This window comes from Lolium rigidum, chromosome 1, assembly GCF_022539505.1.
Source record: "Lolium rigidum isolate FL_2022 chromosome 1, APGP_CSIRO_Lrig_0.1, whole genome shotgun sequence".
Taxonomy (NCBI): Eukaryota; Viridiplantae; Streptophyta; class Magnoliopsida; order Poales; family Poaceae; genus Lolium; species Lolium rigidum.
Window position 1 is genome coordinate 118,593,495 of NC_061508.1, and position 24,977 is coordinate 118,618,471.

General features: G+C 42.5%; 1 protein-coding gene across 1 annotated transcript; it reads right to left on the bottom strand.

Moving 5' to 3' along the window:
- Nucleotides 1-11,966: 11,966 nt before the first annotated feature.
- LOC124663372 (protein TRIGALACTOSYLDIACYLGLYCEROL 2, chloroplastic) lies at nt 11,967-15,853 on the bottom strand. Its single transcript, XM_047201111.1, has 5 exons — nt 15,224-15,853; nt 13,781-14,110; nt 12,785-12,900; nt 12,436-12,526; nt 11,967-12,345 (listed from the first exon to the last, which is right to left on the bottom strand). Exons 1-5 carry the CDS (start codon nt 15,821-15,823, stop codon nt 12,253-12,255), a joined length of 1,230 nt encoding a protein of 409 aa, XP_047057067.1. The 5' UTR covers nt 15,824-15,853; the 3' UTR covers nt 11,967-12,252.
- Between the last annotated feature and the right edge of the window lie 9,124 nt (nt 15,854-24,977).

The following is a 24,977-nucleotide window of genomic DNA, read 5'->3' on the forward strand; positions in this document are numbered from 1 at the left end:
ATAAGAAAGACATGGGATTGCAAGTAATAATGATAAAAGAATCCTAGTATAAAATAACCATAGGCGTGTGTTCCTATTTAGTCGTGCGTGCTCGCAAGGAGAAACTTGAACGACATCTTTTGTCCTACCAGCCTGTTTGCAGCGGGGCCTCAAGGAAATCTACTGGTAATTAAGGTACACCTTTTAATATAGTACCGGAGCAAAGCATTAACACTTCGTGAACACACGTGATCCTCACATCATAGCCATCCCCTCCGGTTATCCCAATTATTGTCACTTTGGGGCCTCGAGTTCCGGCCAGCGATATGTGTATACAACTTGCAGGTATGATCAGAAACAATATTTATCCTCGTGAATCAAAACATATTCAGAACCGAAATCATGGCACTTTGGCCAAAAGTGACAAGCATTAAGCATAACAAGTTGCAACAATGTCAAAAATACTAACAACGGATACTAGGCACTATGCCCATAACAATCTTATAGCTATTACATGAACAATCTCATCCAATCCCTACCATCCCCTACAGCCTACAACGGGGTATTTACTCACACATGGATGGGGAAATCATGGATGGTTGATGGAGAGGTGTCGGTGATGGCGATGGCGATGATCTCCTCCAATTCCCCGTTACGGCATGGTGCCAGAACGGAGTTTCTGGTTCCCAGATTGGGGTTTCTGGTGGCGGCGGAGTAGCGGGACTGTTTCTGGAAAACGTCGAACCCCCCCCCCTCTGTTTTTAGGGTCAGAGGCTTAATATAATTGGGAGGAGAGGTCGAGGGGGTGGCCGAGGCGGCCAGACCACCCCTAGGCGCGGCCAGGGCTGGAACGTGCCTAGGGCAGGTGTGAGCCCCTCGTGGCCCTTCTCCATCTTGTCTTCTGGCTCCGTGAGTCTTCGGGTGAAATATGGATTTTGCGATATTTTCTGGGAAATTTCCTGAAAGTTCGATTTCCGCACAAAAACGAGACACCAGAGCAATTCTGCTGAAAACAGCGTTAGTCCGTGTTAGTTGCATTCAAAACACACAAATTAGAGGGCAAACAATAGCAAAAGTGTTCGGGAAAGTAGATACGAGGTTTTGGACATATCAATTCCTAAATGTCCATATTGAGAAAATACATGACTCATGTGGAGAATAGTATATACCTTAAGAATTTCAATTTATGGGTTCAATCAATCAAGAACAATGACTCAAAATTAAACCTAAATCAACTTCCACTTCCTTATATGTGGGCACATAAAATAATGGAATAAGATCACTCCTCAAATAAGATCCTAAGTAATAAATATTACCTTATAGATTATTACTTGCAACGAAATACAAAATGAAACTCATTCTATCACTTGGTAAGAAAAATATACTTTTTGAAAAGTAATTTGAACACCTCAAAATTTAAATATACAACTCATACCAATGGAGAATATCTTCTTCTCATTCTCAATAGTGTTAATGATTATATATAAATACTCTAACAACCAAAGTATTTATTACTTGAGATATTTTAGTGGAATTAAACAAGGTATAGACCTGCAAAACCAAACTAAATTCAAAAACATAAAATACAAAACAGAAAATGGAAAATAGAAAAGGAGAAAGAGGCTTACCAGATCTGAGCAGGCCACCACAGCCCAGCAGAAGCCCTTCAACGCTAGCCCAACTACCGCCCAAGAGAAGCCCATACCGTTTCGTCCTAGATATTTTGGAGGAGGGACAAGGTCATCGTCCACCTCTGTCCGGCCGACACCGCGGTGAGCTCCATCACCGCCACCGATGCTGACCGCCAGAAGGCAGTTGACCTCCCGAGGATTCATCCTTATCTTCCACATGTTCATCCTCATCATCTCTGCGTCAAGATTTGCGCCCGCAGAACACACTGTCCCCGCTGGAGTATCTCCGTCGTCCTCGCCGCGGTGTCGTCACTCCCGACCACACCATGATCTATAAAGCCACAAGTAGAACCCCCGAAACCCTATCTACCTTCGCCGCCATCCCAATTTCTCTCATTCCCTCTCTATCTCTCACCACCATCTACCTTCGAGCACGACACCATCGGAGGAGGCCACCCCAAGGACTAAGAGGTAGTCCACGAGAAGCGCACGAGTGTTCCGATCATCTTGGTAGAAGGAATCGAGAAGCGGCGAGCTCAGTCGGATGAATTTGAGCATTCCCTTTCTCAGGTGTTCATCGGATTTCTCATCGGAGAGCTCGTCTCCGGCCACCACTATCTTCGTCGAGTAGTCCTTCGTCTTCAGGGTGAGCGTATGAATTTATAGAGCCTAATTTTGCATCTTAGCATCATCTATATCGTATTTCCGATGATCACCGGAGTTGAGCCACCGCGGACATGATTATCGACGATGTTCCGGTGGTCCCCTTACAAAGGCACCACCACCAGTAGCTTCCTCTTGTTGTACTGGTTCGATTAAGCCCGGTTGAACGTCCCCGAGAGTAGTAGATCGGCGGCGCCGTCATCACCTGGTCGCCTGCGTTGCGACGGTGGTGAGGTCAAACGCCGCAGTCAACATTGACTAGGCGTGCCTGCATGGCACCCGACGTGGACCTAAGCCCCACTAGTCAGTGTGTAGGACTAGAAACGAATCAGTGCAAATAGTTTTTCATGTATAGTTTAAAATTCCAAAAAACTATTCGTACTTTGCAAATTCATATCAAGTCCATTTCAAATCATAAAAATACAAATAAGATATCAAAATGTTCAGGAAAATAATATTTGTCCACTAAAAATATAATCTCAAAAACTTTATATTTTTTTAACTATTTAGCACTTATTATTTAAGCCTTTCCTTTTATCCTAAATTCCAATAAAAATCAATAATTAGGAAAATTTCTAAATTGAGTAATAATTATTTAATAAATAAATAAAACATTAAGAGTAATTTTCTTTAATCATATTTTCATTAATATTATCATTATTTGTATTTAAACTCTAAATTTTATTAATTATAATTACCATTTTCTTAAAATGATAAAAAGGAAAATGTGAAACAAATTACTAAATTGTATTTAAAAGTTGTTTCTCAAATTCAACTTTACATAGCAAGTTGTTCCTTTGAGAATAGGAGAAATAAAATGAATTTCTAGTAACCTCATGTATGAAACCCTAAGCCTATTTTATGTGAAACCCTAGGACCTTATGCAAGGTGATAAATCCATCTTAACCAATCCTCATAGATATTACTAAGAAAAATTTCACTTGCTCATGTTCTAATAAAATGGTTCAAGCCCAAATGGAAATAAAGTTGTTATTTCACGTCTTCATTTTGAATAAACCATGTGACCAATTAGTACCATCTAATGGGGAACGCTAAATTTGTTACTTTCATGTCATCACCATTAATCATCATACCTTGGTATAATCCCACTTTGATCAACTAACGTAGCAACCAACTATAAAGACTTAACTTATGTGATCATGCTCAAGTAAATCATCCAACTACTATATGATTAGAAAATTCATTCCATTTAAAAGTCTACATCATGCCTACTTAGTGAAAATCTTGAAAAGGAATTGTAAACCCTAGTTTCTATTCTCAAAATCATCAACCTTATGCACCATTATTTAGTATGACCATGGTGATCAACTCTAATAGCAACCATGTTTAGTACTTTACTTTACATGATCATACCCAACTTAATCCTGCAAATACTAGGTGCATATGAAACATCTTGTTTAGGAAACAACTACTACCTATTTAATAATACCATTGCAAAGGCATAGTGAACCCTAGAAGCCCTAATCCCTTGTTTGAAAATACTTCTTGTTCCTTAAGTAACTTGTTCTTCAAAAGTTATTTTTTTGAAGTATATAACAAGTAATCATTAACCATGTTCTATAGTACTAAAATTAACAATTGTTTCTTTACATGTTAAGAATATAACAACTACTATTTCTTGTGTTCCATCGTTGTTATTATGAGCATCATTATGTCTTACATGACTTGTATATGATACCAAGTTTACACGTTAAGAATTTGGAGTTATCCAGTATCGAAGTCCTTGCCTGCATAATATTGCAGTCAAGAAAGGCAAGTTCATCACTTGCTCATGTCACTTTGATTATTTTTATCAAATTACTTGCAAAGTATTATACTTATCACTCCTGCATTTAAAGCAAAGTATTACTTTTACAATTATGAATATGACTATGTGGTGGGCAATGGAACCATTGTATGAGTTTGTTGGAGGTTCCATTGCACTGGGTTACTCATCTAGGACTTAAAAACAAATGTCGTTCAGTGATTCTTCCACCGTAATACTCGTAGTTACCATAAGATATGGAGTGAGATGGAGTAGTTAGCTGTTCTTCTTCCTCTCGCATATCAACGGGTACACCTTACCGATGGCCGGCTATGACTGGCAGGGGAGCCCCGTATTGTTCCCACGGTTTGGTGTATCTATGATGGGTATTAGGGTGTGTCTGAGGGTCATGCGCCGAAGGTTAAGCGACCAAGGTGAATTCGGTACCTAAACTCAGCATGGCTACAACAAACAGGTGGGTATGCGAGGTCGCGGGAAAGCACAGTGATTGGATAGGATCTTACACCTGGCCTCACACCAAAGAAGTGTGAATGAGCCTGCAACTCGGTTGATAACAAGGATATGTTCTCTTATGGGTACAATAATACACCTCTGCGGAGTGTATTGAATTGTTACTTGTCACTCCATGTTCTGGTTTTGGAACTGTGAACGTGGCCGGAAAGGAACTCCATGAAGTTCTAGACACCCGGTGAAGGCTGACGGACATACCTCTTCAGAATAAAATCAACCATTTGAAGAAATGGTTACAAAACATGCATTGCCTATGACTTTCTTCTCCATGGTTGTAGTTAGTGCATTAAACACCTATTTCCCTATAATGAACTTGCTGAGTACGCTCGTACTCACCCTTCTTTGAACCCCTGCTTAGATCTGAAGGCATTAAATGAAGATCTACATTGAAACTCGAAGGCGGAGGAGTCAACTACTACAAGGGACAAGACCCTCCCATCAAAGTCAATGGAATCAACCACTACATCCACCATGGAGAGAACCTAGATTAGAAGTAGAAGGGAACTAGCTCCTTAATCCTAGAACCTAGTAGCTAGAGTTGATCCATAGTTCTGTAGTAATTAAGCCAAGTATCTCTATAGGTTGAGCTAGGATAAATGTAGTCTACGTGTTATTCTTCTGGAGTTTATTTGCAATTTTACCTCATTTTAAAGTAGGAGGCTATGTTGATCTTTTGTAAAGAGTCGGAGTGTAATTCTATAGACATGCCTTGTACCCGCAAATGTTTCTGTTGTACCACTCTCAGGAATGTAATATTAGTGAAACGGTATTTCATTGGTGTTATGTCTATGACTTATATACTACACCATGCAGTAGTATGCTGGGTCACCACAGATGGCTACGAAGTTAACTCATAAGGTGGACCCAAGTTGTTGAATACACTGTTATAGATCCTCTTACAACAAATTACTTCTACATTTACTAGTTTGTGCAAAAGAAAATTAGAGTCACTGTTTTGTGCAACTTTTATCACAAGAGCTGCAGGTTTGCGTAATTTCTCCATCATCATATTTTTTCGACAAATAAAATATATTAATATCGCGAAAATACCAATTACAGCCTCTGCAACAACGAATTTCTAAAAACAAATATTACAGATGTACACATTGCTACTAAAAATAGAAGATCCCGCTACGGGAATCAAAACCTCGTAGATGCAACACAAACCACTACCAAGACAGTATGTTGGGCTCCCAAAACAATGTCTTCCACAAGACTATTGCCAGACACAACTAATTAAGACTAGACTTTGGATTTTCACTCTGGATCAAGTCTGCCTTCTCAAAATATTGTCTTCAACAAGGCCATCGTCACATACAACCAACTAATGCCAAACTTTGGAATTTTACCTTGAAAGATAAGACTTTGTGCTCTTCATGTGCTGCCGCTATCGCTTGCCAATATCGCTGCTGCAGGTCAAGAAATAAAGGCGAAGTCCTCATCGCCACGAAACTCGGCCATCATTACTAGACCACTTATCTCAGACACCACATTCTCCGCCACTCTTTTCTCCATGGAAATCGAAAACCAACGTGTCATATGATGGCAACCGACAATGAAGCTTTGCGCCAATCCCTCCTGAAGCCGCATGGCCAAAAATATGGGTACACATCCGATCCAGCAATCAACATGCATAATCATGCGCCCAATAGAGAACGCCGGTTGAGAATTCTGGAACTCATCACTGGCCAGATCACTGACGGTCGGCATCAAACAGAACGTCGTCTTGGCGTGAGAATAAGCCAATGGCCGCCTCCTTTATTTGGCAAATCGATAGGCCTCCACACCGCAGCCCCCGGCTCCCAACATCAGACCAGAGATCTCAGGGGGCACCACCACAGTCAACCGTACCAAGTGGAGATGGGGGTTTTGAGACGACAGAGTCCCCCGAACCAGGCGCCTTGCCGCCCTTGTGGCCACATCGATTGCCAAGGTCACCAAAGAAATCTGTGGCCGCCACCCCGGCGTCCATCTCTGCTGGATGAGACACGCTGTCCAAGGCCGACGCGAAGCTCCGTCCGAAGGTCCCACCACGCGACGAGGAGGAGGCCCCGTCGCGCTCGGAGATGGGAGCCCGCCACCGTTGTTGTCGGAAGGGGCTTTGCCCTCCGGCTTCCTCCGGTGGCGGCGGGGAGATGCGAGGGAGGACGGGTGTGGGGGTTATGGCTAGGGTTTCGCCCGATCCCCCTCCCGTGTCACCATATTTTTTTGAACAAGCGGTCGGCCTCGAAGGGCCGAGAGCTATCCATTCATAACAGTGGTGGCAATACATTTTACATAAAGGGCCCTAGAAGAAGCGGAAACCAAACACAAGCCCATACAATTTGCACAAAGGACTTGAGAAGAACAGTAAAAAAGCAATCGGGTCCAGCTGCATGACCACCACCGATGAGCTCGACGCTGCTAACCTCTGCGCTGCCGGGCGGGAGCCAACAACATCTTCACTTGAGGGTCTCCGGTGCGACTTGAAAGCCTGGAGGTTGATGTCCTTTAGCCACTAGCCGGAGCACACCGTAACCACCGCGAAAGGTGGGAGCAGCCACCATTCGGCACAGGAGAAGGACGAAGAACGACGGCGAGAGTGCCGCCTCGAAGGGAATGAGAGCCTCCTCCCCGCGTCACCATATGAGTTAGTACGAAATATTACAGGTGTAGTACCTGAGTGAATTTATATTGGGGATACTCCTAGCATGGCAGTGACCAGGTCGAAATTAAAAAGGCTGGTATGGGCCAGCATCATCTCATCAAATCATCATCGTCGTCGTCGGTTACAGGGAATCATCATCGTGGCATGGAGGCGATGCACGCGCGCGCCCGGGCCTTCTCGTTTTCGTGAAGGATCACATCACCGTCACAATCGCCATCCTCATCGATCGAATCGAATCGGGTCGACCACCATTGGTGACAGAAATAAAAAGCTCAGTCAACCCGTACCTTTCCCAAGTTCCTGCGCAAGCCATTCTCTCATGTTGCTAGTGCAAACCTTTCCTCAAATTCATGCATTTATGTAGGGAAGCAGGAGTACTTGGTACTTTGCCAATAAGGCTGTCACTGCGTATAGAGTACTCCAGTACACTGCACTGTACACCTGACCTGCCACGTGAGAGATTGAAAGTACGTCACTGTATTGCCACGCAAGATCCTTTTTATCCGCTTACTGAAGTTGACACGCATGATCATCGTTAATTCAATGATATGAGAAGATAATATGATGGTGAATTGGTGATACGAACGAACAAATGGAGTGGCAGCGAGAATCACGCCGGTTTTCACTGAATCGTACCTGGAGACACGCCGGTGTAGCGCTTAACAACCACAATTATCTGCTCTCCTTAAACAAGTGTATGTTTGGAGATGACTTAATTCAAAATTTATGACACGGAATTAATATCGCTAGATTCATCTTGACATGTTGTTCAATAATATAGTATAATTTAATATTACATATATTTCTATTTTTATGTAAAAGTTTGGTCAAATAAAATGTTTGACATCCAAAAAAAAAATACATTTGAGGACGGAGGGACTAGGTAAGAGCATCTTTAGAACACCCCGCCTCCCATAACCTGCAAACTCGCGGATAGTGGGTACGGTAAATACGTTTTGCGGCTTAAAAATGCGTCGTGCACACCAGACCCCGTAAAGATACTATAACCGTGCCAGCATCTTCTTTTGCAGTTTCTGGTCTGGCGCAACCTCGCGAAACCTGAAAAGTAAAATGCAACACATGGTTTTTTGGCAATGATTCAACAACATTCGATAATTTGCAACAATATGCAGTAGTTTTAACACCCAAACTAATCGTTAATCTACGGAAAGCCACAATGCGGATCGATGCAAGATAAAGCATCATGGAGACTCACTAGATCATCAACACCACCGCCACCCCTCGTCGTAGCACCACCACCCCCACCACTCGCCATAGCAGCACCACCAGTCGCCGCAGCACAAGCCATAGGCGCTTCCCTTCTTCTTTGCAAGATCTCCATCCTCGTCAAATTCCACCATTCTCTTATGTAGGCATCCATTGTGGACATATCCATCATCATATTCTTGTTCTCCTCGGCAATTAGCTCCGCCACAGCATGCTTCTCGTCGGCACTTGCTCTCCTCTCCTCAGCAGCGGTCTTGATCTTCTCGAAGTAATTCCCACCTTGCTTTCTTCTATTGGCTTTTCTTCTCCATCATCATCGTCTTTGCCTCCAACGTCTTATTCACCGAATGCTCATTGGACTTCATCATGTTATCGATCTTGTCCGTTAAACTAGATGCCTCAGCTTGCTTCTTAATTAAGCTTCTCTTTTTTCCTTCTTGTCTCCATCCGTCCTTCCCTTGTTCTTCTTGGCCGTGAGAACATCATCCTCATCATCGTCCAATTGCACAATTTCCCCCCTCACTGGTGGTGCTACTTGTTCTCTCAACATCCATTTGTCACTATGCTCAACCAATTTGCAGCAAGAATGGCTTACTTTTGGAAGCCGCCATTTGCGTGTACCATTACATTGCAATTCTTTCCTACATGTTGAAAACAATGCACAAATATGTGAAGATGCAACAAGCATGCCAAACAAAATATGCAACAATGCATAGAATAGGACTCACATAGTCATCAATGTTGGTTCCACTTGGAGGGCCGTTTCCTCACTTGCTCAATTCAACCGGCCCATCGGCTACATGCATTTTTTTATGACGTCCCAACAACCTTGGAGTGATATATACGTGAGTGCCAGCGTGGAAGCAATGCGATACATGAAGTGGAAGAACTTTTTCTTCATCTGTTGCCAATGGAGCTTCCTGGTTTGATCGGTGTCGTTCACGACATCGAGCGAAACACACTCACATGCCTTGACCAACGCCGCGTCTTCAACCTCGATGTAGTTCGATGTCCTAAACAACTTCCCCCTTTGGCGGCACAGCCACATCGAACACCCCTTCCTCTATCTATTCTCCAACTAGTCGTCATCATGTCCGTCCTTGCCTTTTTCCATACCCTCGTCATCTATGGTGTTGCCGTTGTTCTCGTTGTCTTCGAGCAGCGCTTCGTCAAGTTCGACGGTCGTGTCGTTGAGCATGCTCACAAACGATACCGGCTCATTGCTCGCGTTCGCACTGTGGTGTGCGACAATTAATTTCACAACCGACCCAACCTCACCGCAATTGACAAAAAAGGAGAAATTTCATAACTTGTGGGACTATCGACGAACACTTGTTGGGGGAAGCTGCAGTCGGAAGACGTAGCACCCATCGCGGCGGCAGTGAGTGTCGCCAATGACGCCTTCATCACCAGCTTCACGTCCGCCACCTTCGGCCTCGCTTTCGGTACACCTCTCGGTGGCATCACCATCGCATCACTTGTGGTAGCGCGGGCGGCATCGCCGCCAGGGACACGATCAGTGCCTGCCGTTTCCGTTCGAAGAATCCATTGTCGGTGGCGGCTAGGACGTGCGTGAACTGGACGACCGCAGCGGGTGCGGCAACTCAAGGCACGCGAGCTACGGGTAGGGTCGATTTGGGCCACGTCACCTGGTTAGCGACCATTGGCAGATTCGGAGCAGCCATGGCAGTGCTAGGGGACGCGGCGAGGCCGGAGCGGGCAGGACGGGAGGTCTGTGGCAGCTGTGGTGGGGAAGCAGGAACCGACGATGCTGAAATTTCCCTCGCGCCAACGCGTTGCAAGCGATAGGGTTCTCGTACGGTTTGGCCTTGCAATTTAAGTATCTACTATGGGTTGGGAGGCAAAGTATGATGACCACCCCAAAACAAATTTTAGTTCGCGTGAATTTACATTGTGGTCTTTTTCAGCTAAAACTGTAAGACTTGTGCTTCCATAGATCCTCAAGACTGAAACACAAGAACGACTGAGATTAAACAATACTTGTTGAGATTAGAAGAAGGATGACTGAGATTAAACACACATCATGATACCCTTCTAGGGTTTATACTGTTTTGAAATTTTAGGGTCTATGGAGGCCACAAGCCAAACAGCAAAGCAGCTGTTATTATGCAAATTGATATGCCTTGTATGCTAGAGATGCTCTAAGCGGACGCGGGCTTCTCGGTCGAGACGACGTACGGAGCAAACTATATAACCCCTGGGCAAGTTACTTAATCCTCATCTCGTGCAGTGCAGTGGTATAATCACAGAGAGTTTTTGCTTGATGTAAACGGCTGGTTTCTGTATTTTTCTTGTAATATATGGAAAATTGCTTCAGCGATACTGAACCCAGTCCAGCAATTAAGCTTCGTTGCGTACTACTAGTACCACCAGTATCATGCAAGAAGGAATCGTCAATCATCGTTCGACCCATCCAGCAGCAATCAAGCAGTGTATTATTGAGCGAGGGAATATGGACAAAACAAAAACCGGAATGAATGGAGTGACGCTAGCTTATACGTAGTACTCCATTCATTCCGTTCCTACCTTTTTTTTCCAAATTGTATGTATCTACACATATTTAAGGGTGTGTGTATACTGTTTTTCAGTTCATATGTAGCTCGTATTAAAATATCTAAAACATCTTATAATTTGAAACAGAGGGAGTATTGAGTGTGGTGTTTTAGCTCATGGAATCATATGCTCTCTTTATTTTAAAATATATCTTAAACACATTTTGAAATATCAAAAACTTTGAAATAAATAATTTGCACATACATGTTCACGTGCTACACGCCCACAAAGTCGTTTCATGAAAACTTGACTTGTCGTGTGACACGTGTAGAAAAGACAAATTCAGTGCTAAAAATAAGGTTTTTCTACACATGCCACAAAAAATATCGGCTTGGAGTTTTCCTGAAAAAATCAAGCATGGTAAGCTTTGATAAAAAAAATCGAAAAGCTATCAATGACTATAATATTACATACATATTATATAAAAAATATTTCATGATGTATCTAATAACATTGATTTGTATTGTACATGTCAATGATTTTTTTTCTAAAGATTAGATCAAAGTTCACATATTTTGACTTTTCAAAAAGAAATAATCCGTATAATAAGTCTTAGTCATTAGAATGGAGGTAGTACAGTACAGCTAGTTTGATCTTGCGCGCACTTCAACTTGGAAAAACTTATAAATGACCTCGTGTAGTGTGCTCTCACGGTATGGAACACCACACGAAACCTGATCCCTCGCATTGTAAAGCACGAAACTGAACCGATGTCTCGTTGTCAGGTTGCTGTCTATCGCCGTCGCGTTTGATTCCGTTCCACACAAAGTGAAGAGCACAAGTCCAAAGTTTGAATCGATCGATGCTGATATGAGCCACCTAGGTAGTAGCTGCTTGAATTGTGCCAACGCCATCGGCCAGGTCGAACCGCCGGCCACGGCGCCGCCACAACGACAGGTTTCCCTCATCGTCATCGACGCAGCACCAATGAACAGAAGATGCCAGCAAAAAAAGAAAAAACAATAATAGTAGTGTATTCCTTGTTTACACTTGATCAACCACAACCGTGCTGCACAAAACAAAAATGGGCCTAGCTAGATGACTGGACAACAACAATCAATCAGCGATGCTTCTTATGTCAAGAATGCAGAAAAAGAATCATGAAAGACGGGACATATACTAGCTTCATCTCTTAAAGATGCTTCAGTCTCCATCTGGACGGCCTACTTGCGCGATACCTTTCTATCTCGATTCTTATCGACACACACATAACTCTGCTTTGTTCAGCTCAGGGGTCACAACAGTCTGCTAAGGGACTTGATCAGCAGCTTGATGTTCTGTCGTGTCGCCTCGTCGCCAGTGAAACCAGAGATGTCCGAGCTGATACTCTGAAAGTAAGCAAGGGTACAGGGGTCAAAACATTGTCAACATTATCTTCAGTTCCAGAACAAACTAAAAGTAGCTACAGAAATACAGACCTCAATGTTCTTCAGAGTAAAGATAAGGGTGAAGATAGACTGCTTGATTAGATCACTGTTCTCAGGGGTAAGCATGGAAGACTTCAACTTTCTGCATGGTCAGAATACGGAAAAGTAAGATAAAGAGTGAAAGTTCTACCATAACATTTGCACTTCTTGCGTCGTCAACAATGTTATAGGAAAGCAGAAACAGCAATTGGTAAGATCTTCAATGCAGACAAACTCATTTCCAACAAAATCCTGGTTCCAGTTTTAGCATTTCGGAATGCAAAGCAATTTTTAGCCAAGCTTAGCTATTATATAATTTGTTCAAGGAATATTTATTACAAGTAATGCTGTTGAGCAGTACCTTAAATCACCGGATGCATCAGCCAGACCTTTAGCTATAGTCTCCACATCCTTCACCAGATCACTATCACGCACCTCCGAAAGCAAAGGTTGAGCTTCTTCAGCTAAGGCTTCAATCTGTTCCATCACAAACATTTAAGTTGATGCATATGGCACTTAATGGCACAAGTAGTGACCACCAAAAAATTCTCTATTTCCGCAAAGAAGTTAAGATCCAGAAAGCTGCACATATGTAGGAAACATCAGCTATCCCGCTTTTGCAAATAGAGAATAAAAATCGAACACCACATTCCAACTGAGTGGAGGTCCCTTCCTCTTTAACATGGTCCTGAAACAGTGCTAGCCAAGCATGCTAGCCAGTAGCCAGGGTAGGTATGCAATAGCGATATGATGGACCTAATTTTAAAGTTTTCAGCAGTTCAACCCAAGTCCCACAGAAGTATGCATGGCTTGGATCAGTTTTGCAAGAGTTATTTTGACCTCCAGAAGTTCAAATAGACCTTGTTCTTGGTAGGCATGCCTAATACCCAGCATATGATGGATATACACAAAAACCATGCCGATGCTTAGATATAAGTAGCAATAGTCATAAAATTAGGACATGATATATGCACTATCACACGTGTTAAGCTATCAGGTTATGCAGAATCAGCCCCCCATAATACTATAGCAGTATCAGATACATCTGGCGAACAAGTCTTTCTTCCCAGATCTATGTAGTACCGGGGTTTGGGAAACATTACTGCAGACCTGCCTCAGGGAACTTTATCAGGTGGGGCTCATTTGAATGTTAAACCAAGAAATCTTATTCAGCAGTATTGAGTAGAATGCATTGGTTTCACAGAGAGATGCCAAAGGTTTCTGTTGGGTTTCCTCTTTAGCGTAACCCAACTTGCTAGGGACAAAAGGCTTTGTTGTTGCAAGGTTGACAGAGATTTCATAAGTTGTGAACATTATATCCCAAACTTTTATCCAAGAATTGGTCAGTAAAATGTACCCTTGAAAGGAGAGGTTGTGCTTCTTCCATTATGGATGCAACCTTCTCGGCCAACTTGAAGCTTTTATGAACACCAATTTCCTCCATGTCTCTTCCTAGACGGGTAAATATTCCAACCAGTGCATCTAAGCTTACTCCTTGATGTCCTTTCATTCTCTCTTTGTCACAGAGAATCAAACCTTCTTTGGAACAGTCCGTGTCAAGTGGACCAACTGAAGGTGTAGGGAGTGGATCTTTAGGTGTAATATCAATCATTGTCTCCATTAGTAGGCCAGACTGATTCACCTCAACCGATGAATTACGGGGCACAATAATTTTATCATCGTCAACCTGACATATAGAAGAATTTACTTGTCAGAGATTTATTCCAAAACAATAGTATAACATTTACAAGAAAAGAGAAGTCAATGCCGCATACACCAATGAAATGTAAACTTAGGCAACGACAGGGGAAAAGGGGACTATGGATAACAAACTTACTAGAATGCCACTAGTTACTTTCACTTGAATAAAAATACGTAATAGCAACGCCCAACTACCTTTGCACAGTTTCAAGAATGAGAGTATAACATAGATATGGGCTGCTGATACATCGCTGAGCATAGTGATATTAAGTTGTGAACGGATACTGAGTAGTTGAAATGGGGTGATGATTGAAAGCTAAACTTAATCTAATTGTCCAGACTGAATTGTTTCATATGAAAAGTTATGCATAAGAGAGTTGACAAGATTGTGGAACAACAGATATAGTATAACTTAATGATTCATCGAGCAAACTAAAGTATAATTCGATTTCACCAAAAGGTTGCTCTATGGATTGTCAGCCTTCATGAAAGACAATGCAGACCATTTAAGATCGAATTATATCAGACTCGGGGATTAACAAATCTATTTGGTATTTGACTTTCACATACTAGATTCTACACTGCATACAAGTTTAATCAATGAATGCCAATAAAAAAATGAACTTTTGGTAGTGTAGGAAGGAGCAAGCGGGGTATAATCCACGTCAACATACTGCATATAAGTTGTGAACAGATACGGAGTAGTTGAAAAATGCGGTGATGATTGAAAGCTAAACTCAATCTAATTGTCCAGACAGAATTGTTTTATGTAAAACGTTATGCATAAGAGAGCTGAAAAGCTTGTGGAACAACAGAAATATAACTTAATGATTCAACGAGCAAACTAAAGTATAATTCAATTTCACCAAAAGGTTGCCGTATGGATTGTAAGCATTCAGGAAAGACAATGCAGCCCATTTAAGAGCGAATAATATCAGACTCAGGGATTACCCACTGTATTTGGTATTCATCTTTCATATAGTACTACATTCTACACTACATACAATTTTAATCAATGAATGCCAATAAAAAAATGGACTTTTGATACTAGTATCAATTATTGGTTGAAATAGGAAGGAGCAAGAGGGCCAGACCGCACCTCAACATAGGCATCAATGCTCCTGAGCGAGGAGTCGACGCGTACGACGCTCCCAACGGTGACCCCGCGAATCCTGACGGGCGTGCCGACGCAGATGCCGCAGGCCTGGCTGAACTCGAAGACGGCGCTGTACCTGCGGAACCGCGAGCGCAGTTGGAAGCCGCGGAGCCAGGCGAGGGCGAGCGCCAGCAGGGCGGCCCCGGAGACCATGAAGAGCCCCACGCCGCCCTCCCACACGCTGCGCTTGCCGAACCCGTAGTCCCCCAGCGGCTGCACCGTCCGGCGCCACAGCTCGGCGAGCGGGGCCAGCGGGCTCCTGCCGCCCTCCGGCGACGGCGACGGGGACGCCTCGCCGCTCGCGGCCACGGGATTTGCCCGCGCCATTGCGGGCTCCCGGCCCCGATCGGCCGGCCGGGATCGGAGGGGGTCGGATTCGGTCCCGGGCTTCCGATTTGGGAGGAAGCAGGAGCAGCAGACCACGGGGGTGGTCCTCGACATCGCCACTCGATCATGGTGGCGCAGGATTCCGAGGGAGGAAGGCGCCGGGGAGATGCGCGGGTGGAGGAGTGGGCGCGGAGGGGCGGCGGGAAGGCGGCGCATCTCGCCGGACGGCCGGGCCGGAAGGTGGTAACTTTTTTTTCCTCTTTTTCGTTGATGGGAACGGAGGAAGGAGAGAGAGCTGAGCTGTCGGGATGATGGTGCGCAGCGAGCGAGAAGAGATTGCAGGAGCGGAGAATGGGCCGCATTTCGTGGGCCTGCGAGCAGCAACCATCCACGATACCTATCTGGACTTTAAGGCCCAATTGTTTTGTTGCTCAGCTCGCCCTTCAACATGGAGAAACTGGCATTCTCAAAAAAAAAAAAAACATGGAGAAACTGGCATTTCTCAACAACAAAAAAGGAGAGATTGGCCTAGTTTAACTTTAAATAATAACTGCGTCCTCTGAGAAAACAACAATTTGTGTTCCACTATTTGTCGAAAATATGGAAAAACAAATGAGAAGAATTGCAGGCGACATGATTGAATGTGGATAACTTCTACGGAGTAATTTCGTTAAGTTGAACATGGATACATAGGAAAAGATTCAGTCTCTCTTTCCACTTTCCTCGGTCTCCCCCTTCCTATTTCTGGTCCCTTCTACCACGCTCCTGGGCCGGACCGGAGCTGCAATTTAGAGAAGATTACATGACGGACATGGGTTGCCGTCATGGATTTTGGCCAGGAAGGTGGCCTCTCCTGATGCCCTTGTTGGCATCTCTTCAACCTCCGTCGAGGAGGCCCTTCACCGGAGCAACATCAGTGCTCTTCACAATCTCTTCCCCAAGTGGTCTGATCCCAGGTGGTAGAGATGGTGGCTGGAGGTGGTGCTTCGTCCGTGGCGAAAGACTACAAGGACATGATCGCTTTTGTTGTGTATTCTTAGATGTCCTTTGTGCAAAAAAAAAGCAGGGCTATGTTGTGATCTTCAATATTTCAGAGTCCTGTAAGATTTTATTTGTAACCTCCCAATATTAATGCAGCATGTATGGGGTCCTTCGCAACCCCCTCCCCTATTCAAAAAAAACATTTATATAGGTTTGATATGGATGTGTAACTGGCAAATGGTGTTTTTGTAATGAAAACTAACAATGTAATTGAGTATAGTATTGGTGCAGCAATGGCAGAAGCAATATCTCTTTTGCAGGGGCCGCCACTTACCTAAGAGTTTGGGTGTTGCCGTCTCATTGTCAACTCTGAGTTCATGGAGTTTATTGAAGTGATGCTATCGTCTCCTCCGACTAATGTTTTTTGTGAAGAATTATATCGCCTGGTGTTGGACTTCCCCCATATCAAGCACTGCCCCAGCGAATACCCAAGGTTGCACATCATTTAGCTAGCTATGTGTGTAGAGCACATGTGAGTAAGGGCCTACATGTGAACGCCTAGATTTGAGAACTCCACTAATGTTTAGTCCACTGTTCGGATGATGTTGATCTTATTGCTTCTAGCTAGTAATGATTGTTTTGAAGTACAAAACCATTTGTATTGCAATAAAACAAGTATTTTCGATGATGATCCTGTAAAAAAATGATGTAATCTAGAGGTAAGTGGAATTGTGGAAACACATAATGCTGAGTTCATTGTTCCTCATTCCTCATATAGTATAAGTATACTCTCCAGCACTAGGAAATGCGGGAACCACATATTCACATTACCATTTAGTCTCTCTTCTGTTGGGATCATGTGTTCGTGATGATGTTCGAAGGTGGAGGCAATGTGAGAGGATCAGTAAATCGTGACTCAGTAGACTGTAGTCCAACACTTTAGCTTCATTCATTGATTGTGTCGATGATAGCGGTGTCAATTGAGTTTTGGCAAGTGGTTCTCTCGTTTCTGTATTCTCGGTTTTTCCTCTCTTAATAGTATGGTGATGAAGTAGTTTTTGCCCCACGCCCTAGCTTTCAAGCGGTATGACTTGGTGATATGAGTGACTCATGTGGATCTTCAAAGATTTTGAGGTTAATCTAACTAGCTTATGCAAGTTCCGATTCTCGATATGCATTGTTTTCATCAAAATCACGAGCATCAGGGTGCAAAGAAGAAGCTATCGACAACAATATCGAAATATATGTAGACGTAACTTGAGCAATGTTTATCATCGATTTTAGTTGTTTGTATTCCTTTCAGTTTTTTTAGTGTCATGTTCTAGTACTTCCTCGTGAAAAAGTGTCACATAGTACAAACTTTGTTTAGCCAGTACACCGCAAAAGCGATTGTGTATCGGTAGGGTAAAAGCATGCAACTCCGTCATGGGCCAGCCATTATATTTATAGGGTAGGTTACATGATACAATACGATAGTCAATACTGATACAAATAAATGTTATATAATACTACAATAGGTTGTTATCATCCTCCCTTGATCTCAACTGAGTTACAAAGGTTGAGATTGCTTATACAAGCATGAAACAGTGCTAGTGGTAGAGGCTTCACAAAAATATCCGCCAGTTGATCCTTGGAAGAGAGTAGCCGTATTTGAAGCAATTTTTTAGCAACTTGTGCTCGAATGAAGTGAAAATCTACCTCAGTGTGCTTGGTACAAGCATGGAAGCCAGGATTAGATGAGAGAAATGTTACTCAACGCCAGATTCACTAAGTGCCATTATCCTAATAAGTTGTGCAGTAGAGCTTTTTCGGACTTTGTACGGGAGCGTGAAACAATAGTTTGCTTACGAGACAAGAAACCAAGTGTCCACCATGGAAGATGGTATAGCCCCCCTCCCCCATGGATCGCCGGTCATCAACATCGCCATCTTAGTTCGCATCAGAAAATACAGAAAATACAGACAATGTTGTAGATCATCTCAATAGAAGACCATGTGACATAGTGGTCTTTACGTAGCGGAGTACACACGTAACAACCGAGCAATGTGTACACCTAGGAGCATGAAGGTATTGGCAAACTTTGTTGACATCAAAGAACAAATCAGGTCGTGTCCTGATAAGATTGTGAAGACCACCAACAATACTGCAATATCGAGTAGACTCCTTATTGGAAAGAATAGTACCATCAGTAGCAATCAACTGATCAGAGGATACTATGGGTGTAGTAACCATTGTGCACTTCAATAAAGCAACACGACATAGAAGTTCAGAAGCATACTTGCGCTGATTGAGGAGCAAGGAACCATGGAAATGTTCTACTTCGATTTGGATTTAGTGCTCTAGAGACAAATAATAATAGATATTTATTATAGCTAGGTCAGATGTTCATCATTAATTTCATGCCATGTGATACGTCTCCAACGTATCTATAATTTTTGATGTTCCATGCTTGTTTTATGACAATACTTACATGTTTTGCTCGCACTTTATAATGTTTTTATGCGTTTTCCAGAACTAACCTATTAACGAGATGCCGAAGAGCCAGTTGCTGTTTTCTGTTGTTTTTGGTTTTAGAAATCCTACAAAGTGTAGGATAACGTTGCATAGAAAACAAAAATTTTCCTACCGCGAACACGCAATCCAAGCCAAGATGCAATCTAGAAGACGGTAGCAACGAGGGGGTATCGAGTCTCACCCTTGAAGAGATTCCAAAGCCTACAAGATGAGGCTCTTGTTGCTGCGGTAGACGTTCACTTGCCGCTTGCAAAAGCGCGTAGAAGATCTTGATCACGATCGGTTCCGGCGCCACGAACGGGCAGCACCTCCGTACTCGGTCACACGTTCGGTTGTTGATGAAGACGACGTCCTTCTCCCCGTTCCGGCGGGCAGCGGAAGTAGTAGCTCCTCCTTGAATCCGGCAGCACGACGGCGTGGTGGCGGTGGCGGTGGAGATCTCCGGCGGAGCTTCGCTAAGCGTGCGGGAGAAGAGGAGGAGAGAGGGGGCGGCTAGGGTTTGGGAGAGGGGGTGGCCGGCCACCTAGGGGTGCGGCCAAGCTATGGGCTTGTGGTGGCCGGCCCCCTCCCCTATGCCCCTCATTATATAGGTGGAAGCCCCAAGAGTTGTAGTCCAAGTCTTCGAATAAGACCCCAACACCAAAACTTCCCAAAGGTGGGAAACCTACTCAAGGAGGGAGTCCTACCCAAGGTGGGACTCCCACCTTTTCCTTAGGTGGGGTGGCCGGCCACCATGGGTGGAATCCACCTGGGATTCCTTCCCCTTAGGGCTGGCCGGCCATGCTAGTGGAGTCCCTCCGGGACTCCACCTTCCATAGTACTATTCTTCCGAACTTTTCTAGAACCTTCTAGAACCTGCCATAAATGCACCGGATCATTTCCAAACTTGGAATATGACTTCCTATATATGAATCTTATTCTCCGGACCATTCCGGAACTCCTCGTGATGTCCGGGATCTCATCCGGGACTTCGAACAAAACTTCGAACTCCATTCCATATTCAAGTTCTACCATTTCAACATCAAACCTTAAGTGTGTCACCCTACGGTTCGCGAACTATGCGGACATGGTTGAGTACTCTCTCCGACCAATAACCAATAGCGGGATCCGGAGATCCATAATGGCTCCCACATATTCAACGATGACTTCAGTGATCGAATGAACCATTCACATACGATACCAATTCCCTTTGTCACGCGATATTTTACTTGTCCGAGGTTTGATCTTTGGTATCACTCTATACCTTGTTCAACCTCGTGTCCTGACAAGTACTCTTTACTCGTACCGTGGTATGTGGTCTCTTATGAACTTATTCATATGCTTGCAAGACATTAGACGACATTCCACCGAGAGGGCCCAGAGTATATCTATCCGTCATCGGGATGGACAAATCCCACTATTGATCCATATGCCTCAACTCATACTTTCCGGATACTTAATCCCACCTTTATAACCACCCATTTACGCAGTGGCGTTTGATGTAATCAAAGTACCTTTCCGGTATAAGTGATTTACATGATCTCATGGTCATAAGGACTAGGTAACTATGTATCGAAAGCTTATAGCAAATAACTTAATGACGAGATCTTATGCTACGCTTAATTGGGTGTGTCCATTACATCATTCATACAATGATATAACCTTGTTATTAATAACATCCAATGTTCATGATTATGAAACTAATCATCCATTAATCAACAAGCTAGTTAAGAGGCATACTAGGGACTCTTTGTTTGTCTACATATCACACATGTACTAATGTTTCGGTTAATACAATTATAGCATGATATATAAACATTTATCATAAACATAAAGATATAAATAATAACCACTTTATTATTGCCTCTAGGGCATATCTCTTTCGAGTCTCCCACTTGCACTAGAGTCAATAATCTAGTTTACATTTGTAAAGATATAACACCTTGGCCTTATGGTGCTTTATCATGTATTGCTCACGGGAGAGGTTTTTAGTCAACGGATCCGACACGCTCGGAAACGTATGTATTTTGTAATTCATTTGCGTCTCAACGCATCACTCATTTCCAAATGAGTCGGCATTAAATATGTTTGATCTTCCGGTGGAACCTTAATTCCGCTGTCTGAAATATGTCACTAATATTGTCACACACAATATAGCTTCAAAGTTCTGACTCTGTCGGAATTGCACCAAGTTCTCAAAGAACCTCTTGACTTAACATCCTTTGTCATTGTCAAAATAATGACATACTCTGCCTTCTTTTGTAGAATCCGTCACAATATTTAGAACTCTTCTAAATCTAGCATAGAAAACTTCTAGCTCATTGTGCTATCTTTTAAACAACACTTAGTCTAATTTGAGATTGAAATTATATTTTATATGTGACAAAACCAATATCGGTGTAACACCTTACAGCAATTTGTTTGTCATTTCTTCATACAAAAATATACATATATATCCTTAGTTCTTCTAAAGTACTCAAGGATATTCTTAATGTCGTCCAATGATCATCATATGAATCATTCTGGTATATGCTCATAACACTTTATAGCACATGATATCTGATTGTGTACATATTATTCGTGATCTATAATCACTCATGTGTTTTTACTCATTGAGTGTCAGATACACTCAAGTCTTGTTAAAACTTCTCATGACAAGAATATTTTCTTAATATTTCTATATTGAACTATTTTCAATATCCATTCTATGTACTTTGACTTAAACTTATTTTGTGTTTCAATCTATCTTCATAGATCTTGACACTAGATATGTTTCAGCCCATATCCTTTCATTGAAATTAATTTCTCAATGAAACCTTTTAATCAAGTATATAATTACATCATTTATAACTAACTGTATGTCACCTACATAAAGTATTATAAATGTGTCTTAGCGCTCCCACTTAATTTCTTGCAAATGCAAGCCTCTTCATCGTCTCTGATGAAATCAAAAACTCTTTGACTATTTCATCCGGTGAAGATTCCAACTCCGTGATACTTACTTCATCCAATTGAAGCTTGTATACCTATCTAGTATTCCACGGACCAGCAAAACTCTTGGTTGTATCTTGTATACATACTTCTGTTAAGTAGTGTATTTTGCCATCCTACTAGCATATCTCATAAAAGAAATATGTAATGATTACTAGAATAATCCACATAGACTATAAGCATTGCTACGGAAGATCTAATCTTATCGTATTCAACTTTTTGAACTTTGTCGTAAACAATTTTTCGACAAGTCGAGCTTCTTTAAGGATATTTCATCCAAGTCTATAGATCCATTTACTTTCAAAAAGTATTCATCTATTATGGATTTCATGGCGCATGTCCATTTTAACGGAGTCAGGGCCCATCATAACTTCTTTGTTTTGTAGTTGGTTTATCATTGTTAAAAAACAATCCTTTGTCCACAAATCATTTATTTGATCACAAAGTAAACCATACCTACAAGGTTCAATATGTACTTCGATCTTCATGGCTAAAACACTTTGTAGTCATGAGAGCCATGATCGTCGTGGCCGCTTCCGAAACCAATTCCGATGCTGCGCTACTCGATCATTATGCTCGGGTTCATAAACCTTATCAAATTATATTGTCCTCCCACTCAAATACTTCACTCGAAACAATTTCTCGGAAATAAGAAACATTGACAAACACTTTTGTCTTTGTCTCGTGGGAAGAATTCCCAATTAAATCTCTGGGATAACCAACAAAGACATTCATCCGATTTTGGTTGACTATTAGGGTTTATACCCATGCCATAACTTGTATGGTGTCATTTCAATGGATCATGATGATGCTCTATTCAGTGTAAAAGCAGTAGTCACTAAAGCATAATCCACAAAAATATAATGGCATCAATATTTTATCTCATCATTGATCCAACAAAGTTTGGATATATCTCTTGGATACTTCATCATTACTATGATACTCCAAGAAACGTGAGTTGTAGAACAATTTCATAACTCTCTTAGATGTTCGCTAAAACTCGTAATTCAAATATTTCCACCATGATCCAATCATAGATATTTGACTTTTCTATTACGATGATTTCCACTTCATGCTGAAATTTATTTGAATCCATTCAGATGTTTCAAACTTCTTCCTTATTGAATATATCCACATATATATACTCAATTCATTGTTGAAAGTTTTCATGAAGTAGAAGAATCTCCCGCACACAACTATGCCCAGTGAACCACATACATCATCATGTATTTTTTGCACTAAGTTAGTTGCCCGTTCAACTTTTCGGCCTATGAACGGTATTTCAGTCATTACCTTTTAGAAAAGATTTTGCAAGTGCCAAACGATTCAACAAATCGAATGACTCCAAAAATCCATTTGCATGGAGTTCCTTCATGCGATCCTTTCTAACATGACCTAAATGGCGGTTCCACAAATAAGTAGAATTCAAATCATTTGCCTTATGGCATTTTTAGCGTCAGTGTTATGTATGTGTGTTTCACCATTAAGATTTATAATAACGTATCCATTGTACATGGAGTAATGTCATAATTTAAACAACTCATTGTTTTCATTTGACCAGAGCAAAATAACAATTATTAAGTTCTTTATTATAAATTCTAAGGGCTAGATAGAATACTAACGACAAACATAATAACACTTTATTTTGTTCCAGGCGTGCATTCTTATCATATTCCTTGTCAGTCACTTAGGCCATTGTATTCTTGTATTGCGTTGTTTTGTATGACACTTCATACCAACCAATATAGTACTAATACCCAAGAATTTCATTGTGTGACTTAACTAGGAATACAACCATAACATGTATATCATTTATATACACCTGAGCTAGACTTTCTAGTCTTTTCTTATCTTTTTGCCAGAATATCTTTTGCAGTTTCTCTTTTAGTTTTCCTCATTATTCAGAAAAACACTTCAACATCAATAACTTCTAGGTTTGTTGGTCAAATACCAATAACCTTGAGGTTCTTACTTTGAAGTTGATCATCATATGACAAGTGTTCTAGATTTCACTTATTAGTAACTTTGTAATATGATGAACAATTTCACTCATAATTTTATCCATCATATCATGACGACTTTCTGAGACCATGTCTGTACATGCTAGGCTCGTAAAGTTTTAACCTTGGTATTTGCATGTGCAAATCTAGCTTGCACCCGTTGTATGCACACGTAGAATCTATCACACCCGATCATCACGTGATGCTTCGAAACTACGAGTCTTAGCAACAGTGCATATTAAGGATGGTCACTTCATGGATATGCGAATATCGTTAGTGCCCCAATAGTTGGAGGATTGTGACGCCTGGCGTCTTCAACCTTCATACATTCCCATAAAACTTATGAGTTTATGTAGTCTCACCAAATTTATATTCTATCATCTTGCAATAAGGTCTTAGTGTTGACGTCAGAAACCCCCTGGCGGGCAGAGACGGGCAACACCGTAGAGCCGGGAACAACTAGGGCTGCGGCTGGCCCCAGTCCCTCAGAGCGACGGCCCGCAAAGCCTCCTGGTCGCACGCGCCGATGCCAACTGCAAGGGCGTGCCACCTGACCTACACTACAAGAAAAGTTGCCATGGCCGACGAAGTTGAAGTCGCGCCGTGGTTGCTGGTGTACCATGGCCGACGATTTTGGTCCCTCCGTGGTGCATGTCAAAACTTTTTTTTCTCGTTTTTGAGGCCACCTAGCCCGACGAAAGCGGCCAAAACATCGCGTATGGTGGCCCGGGACGTGGTGCATCGCGAATTCTCGGGTTCGCCGGCCGAGTCAACGCAAATCCGCACCGCCGAGGGATGTAGGGCCCAGATGGCAGCCTCTCTGGCATTGTTTTTTTTCTCGATCGCGCCATCTCGTTCAACGTTCTCCGATCGAGCCGTTTACGATGCGGGATCATGGGTCCCGC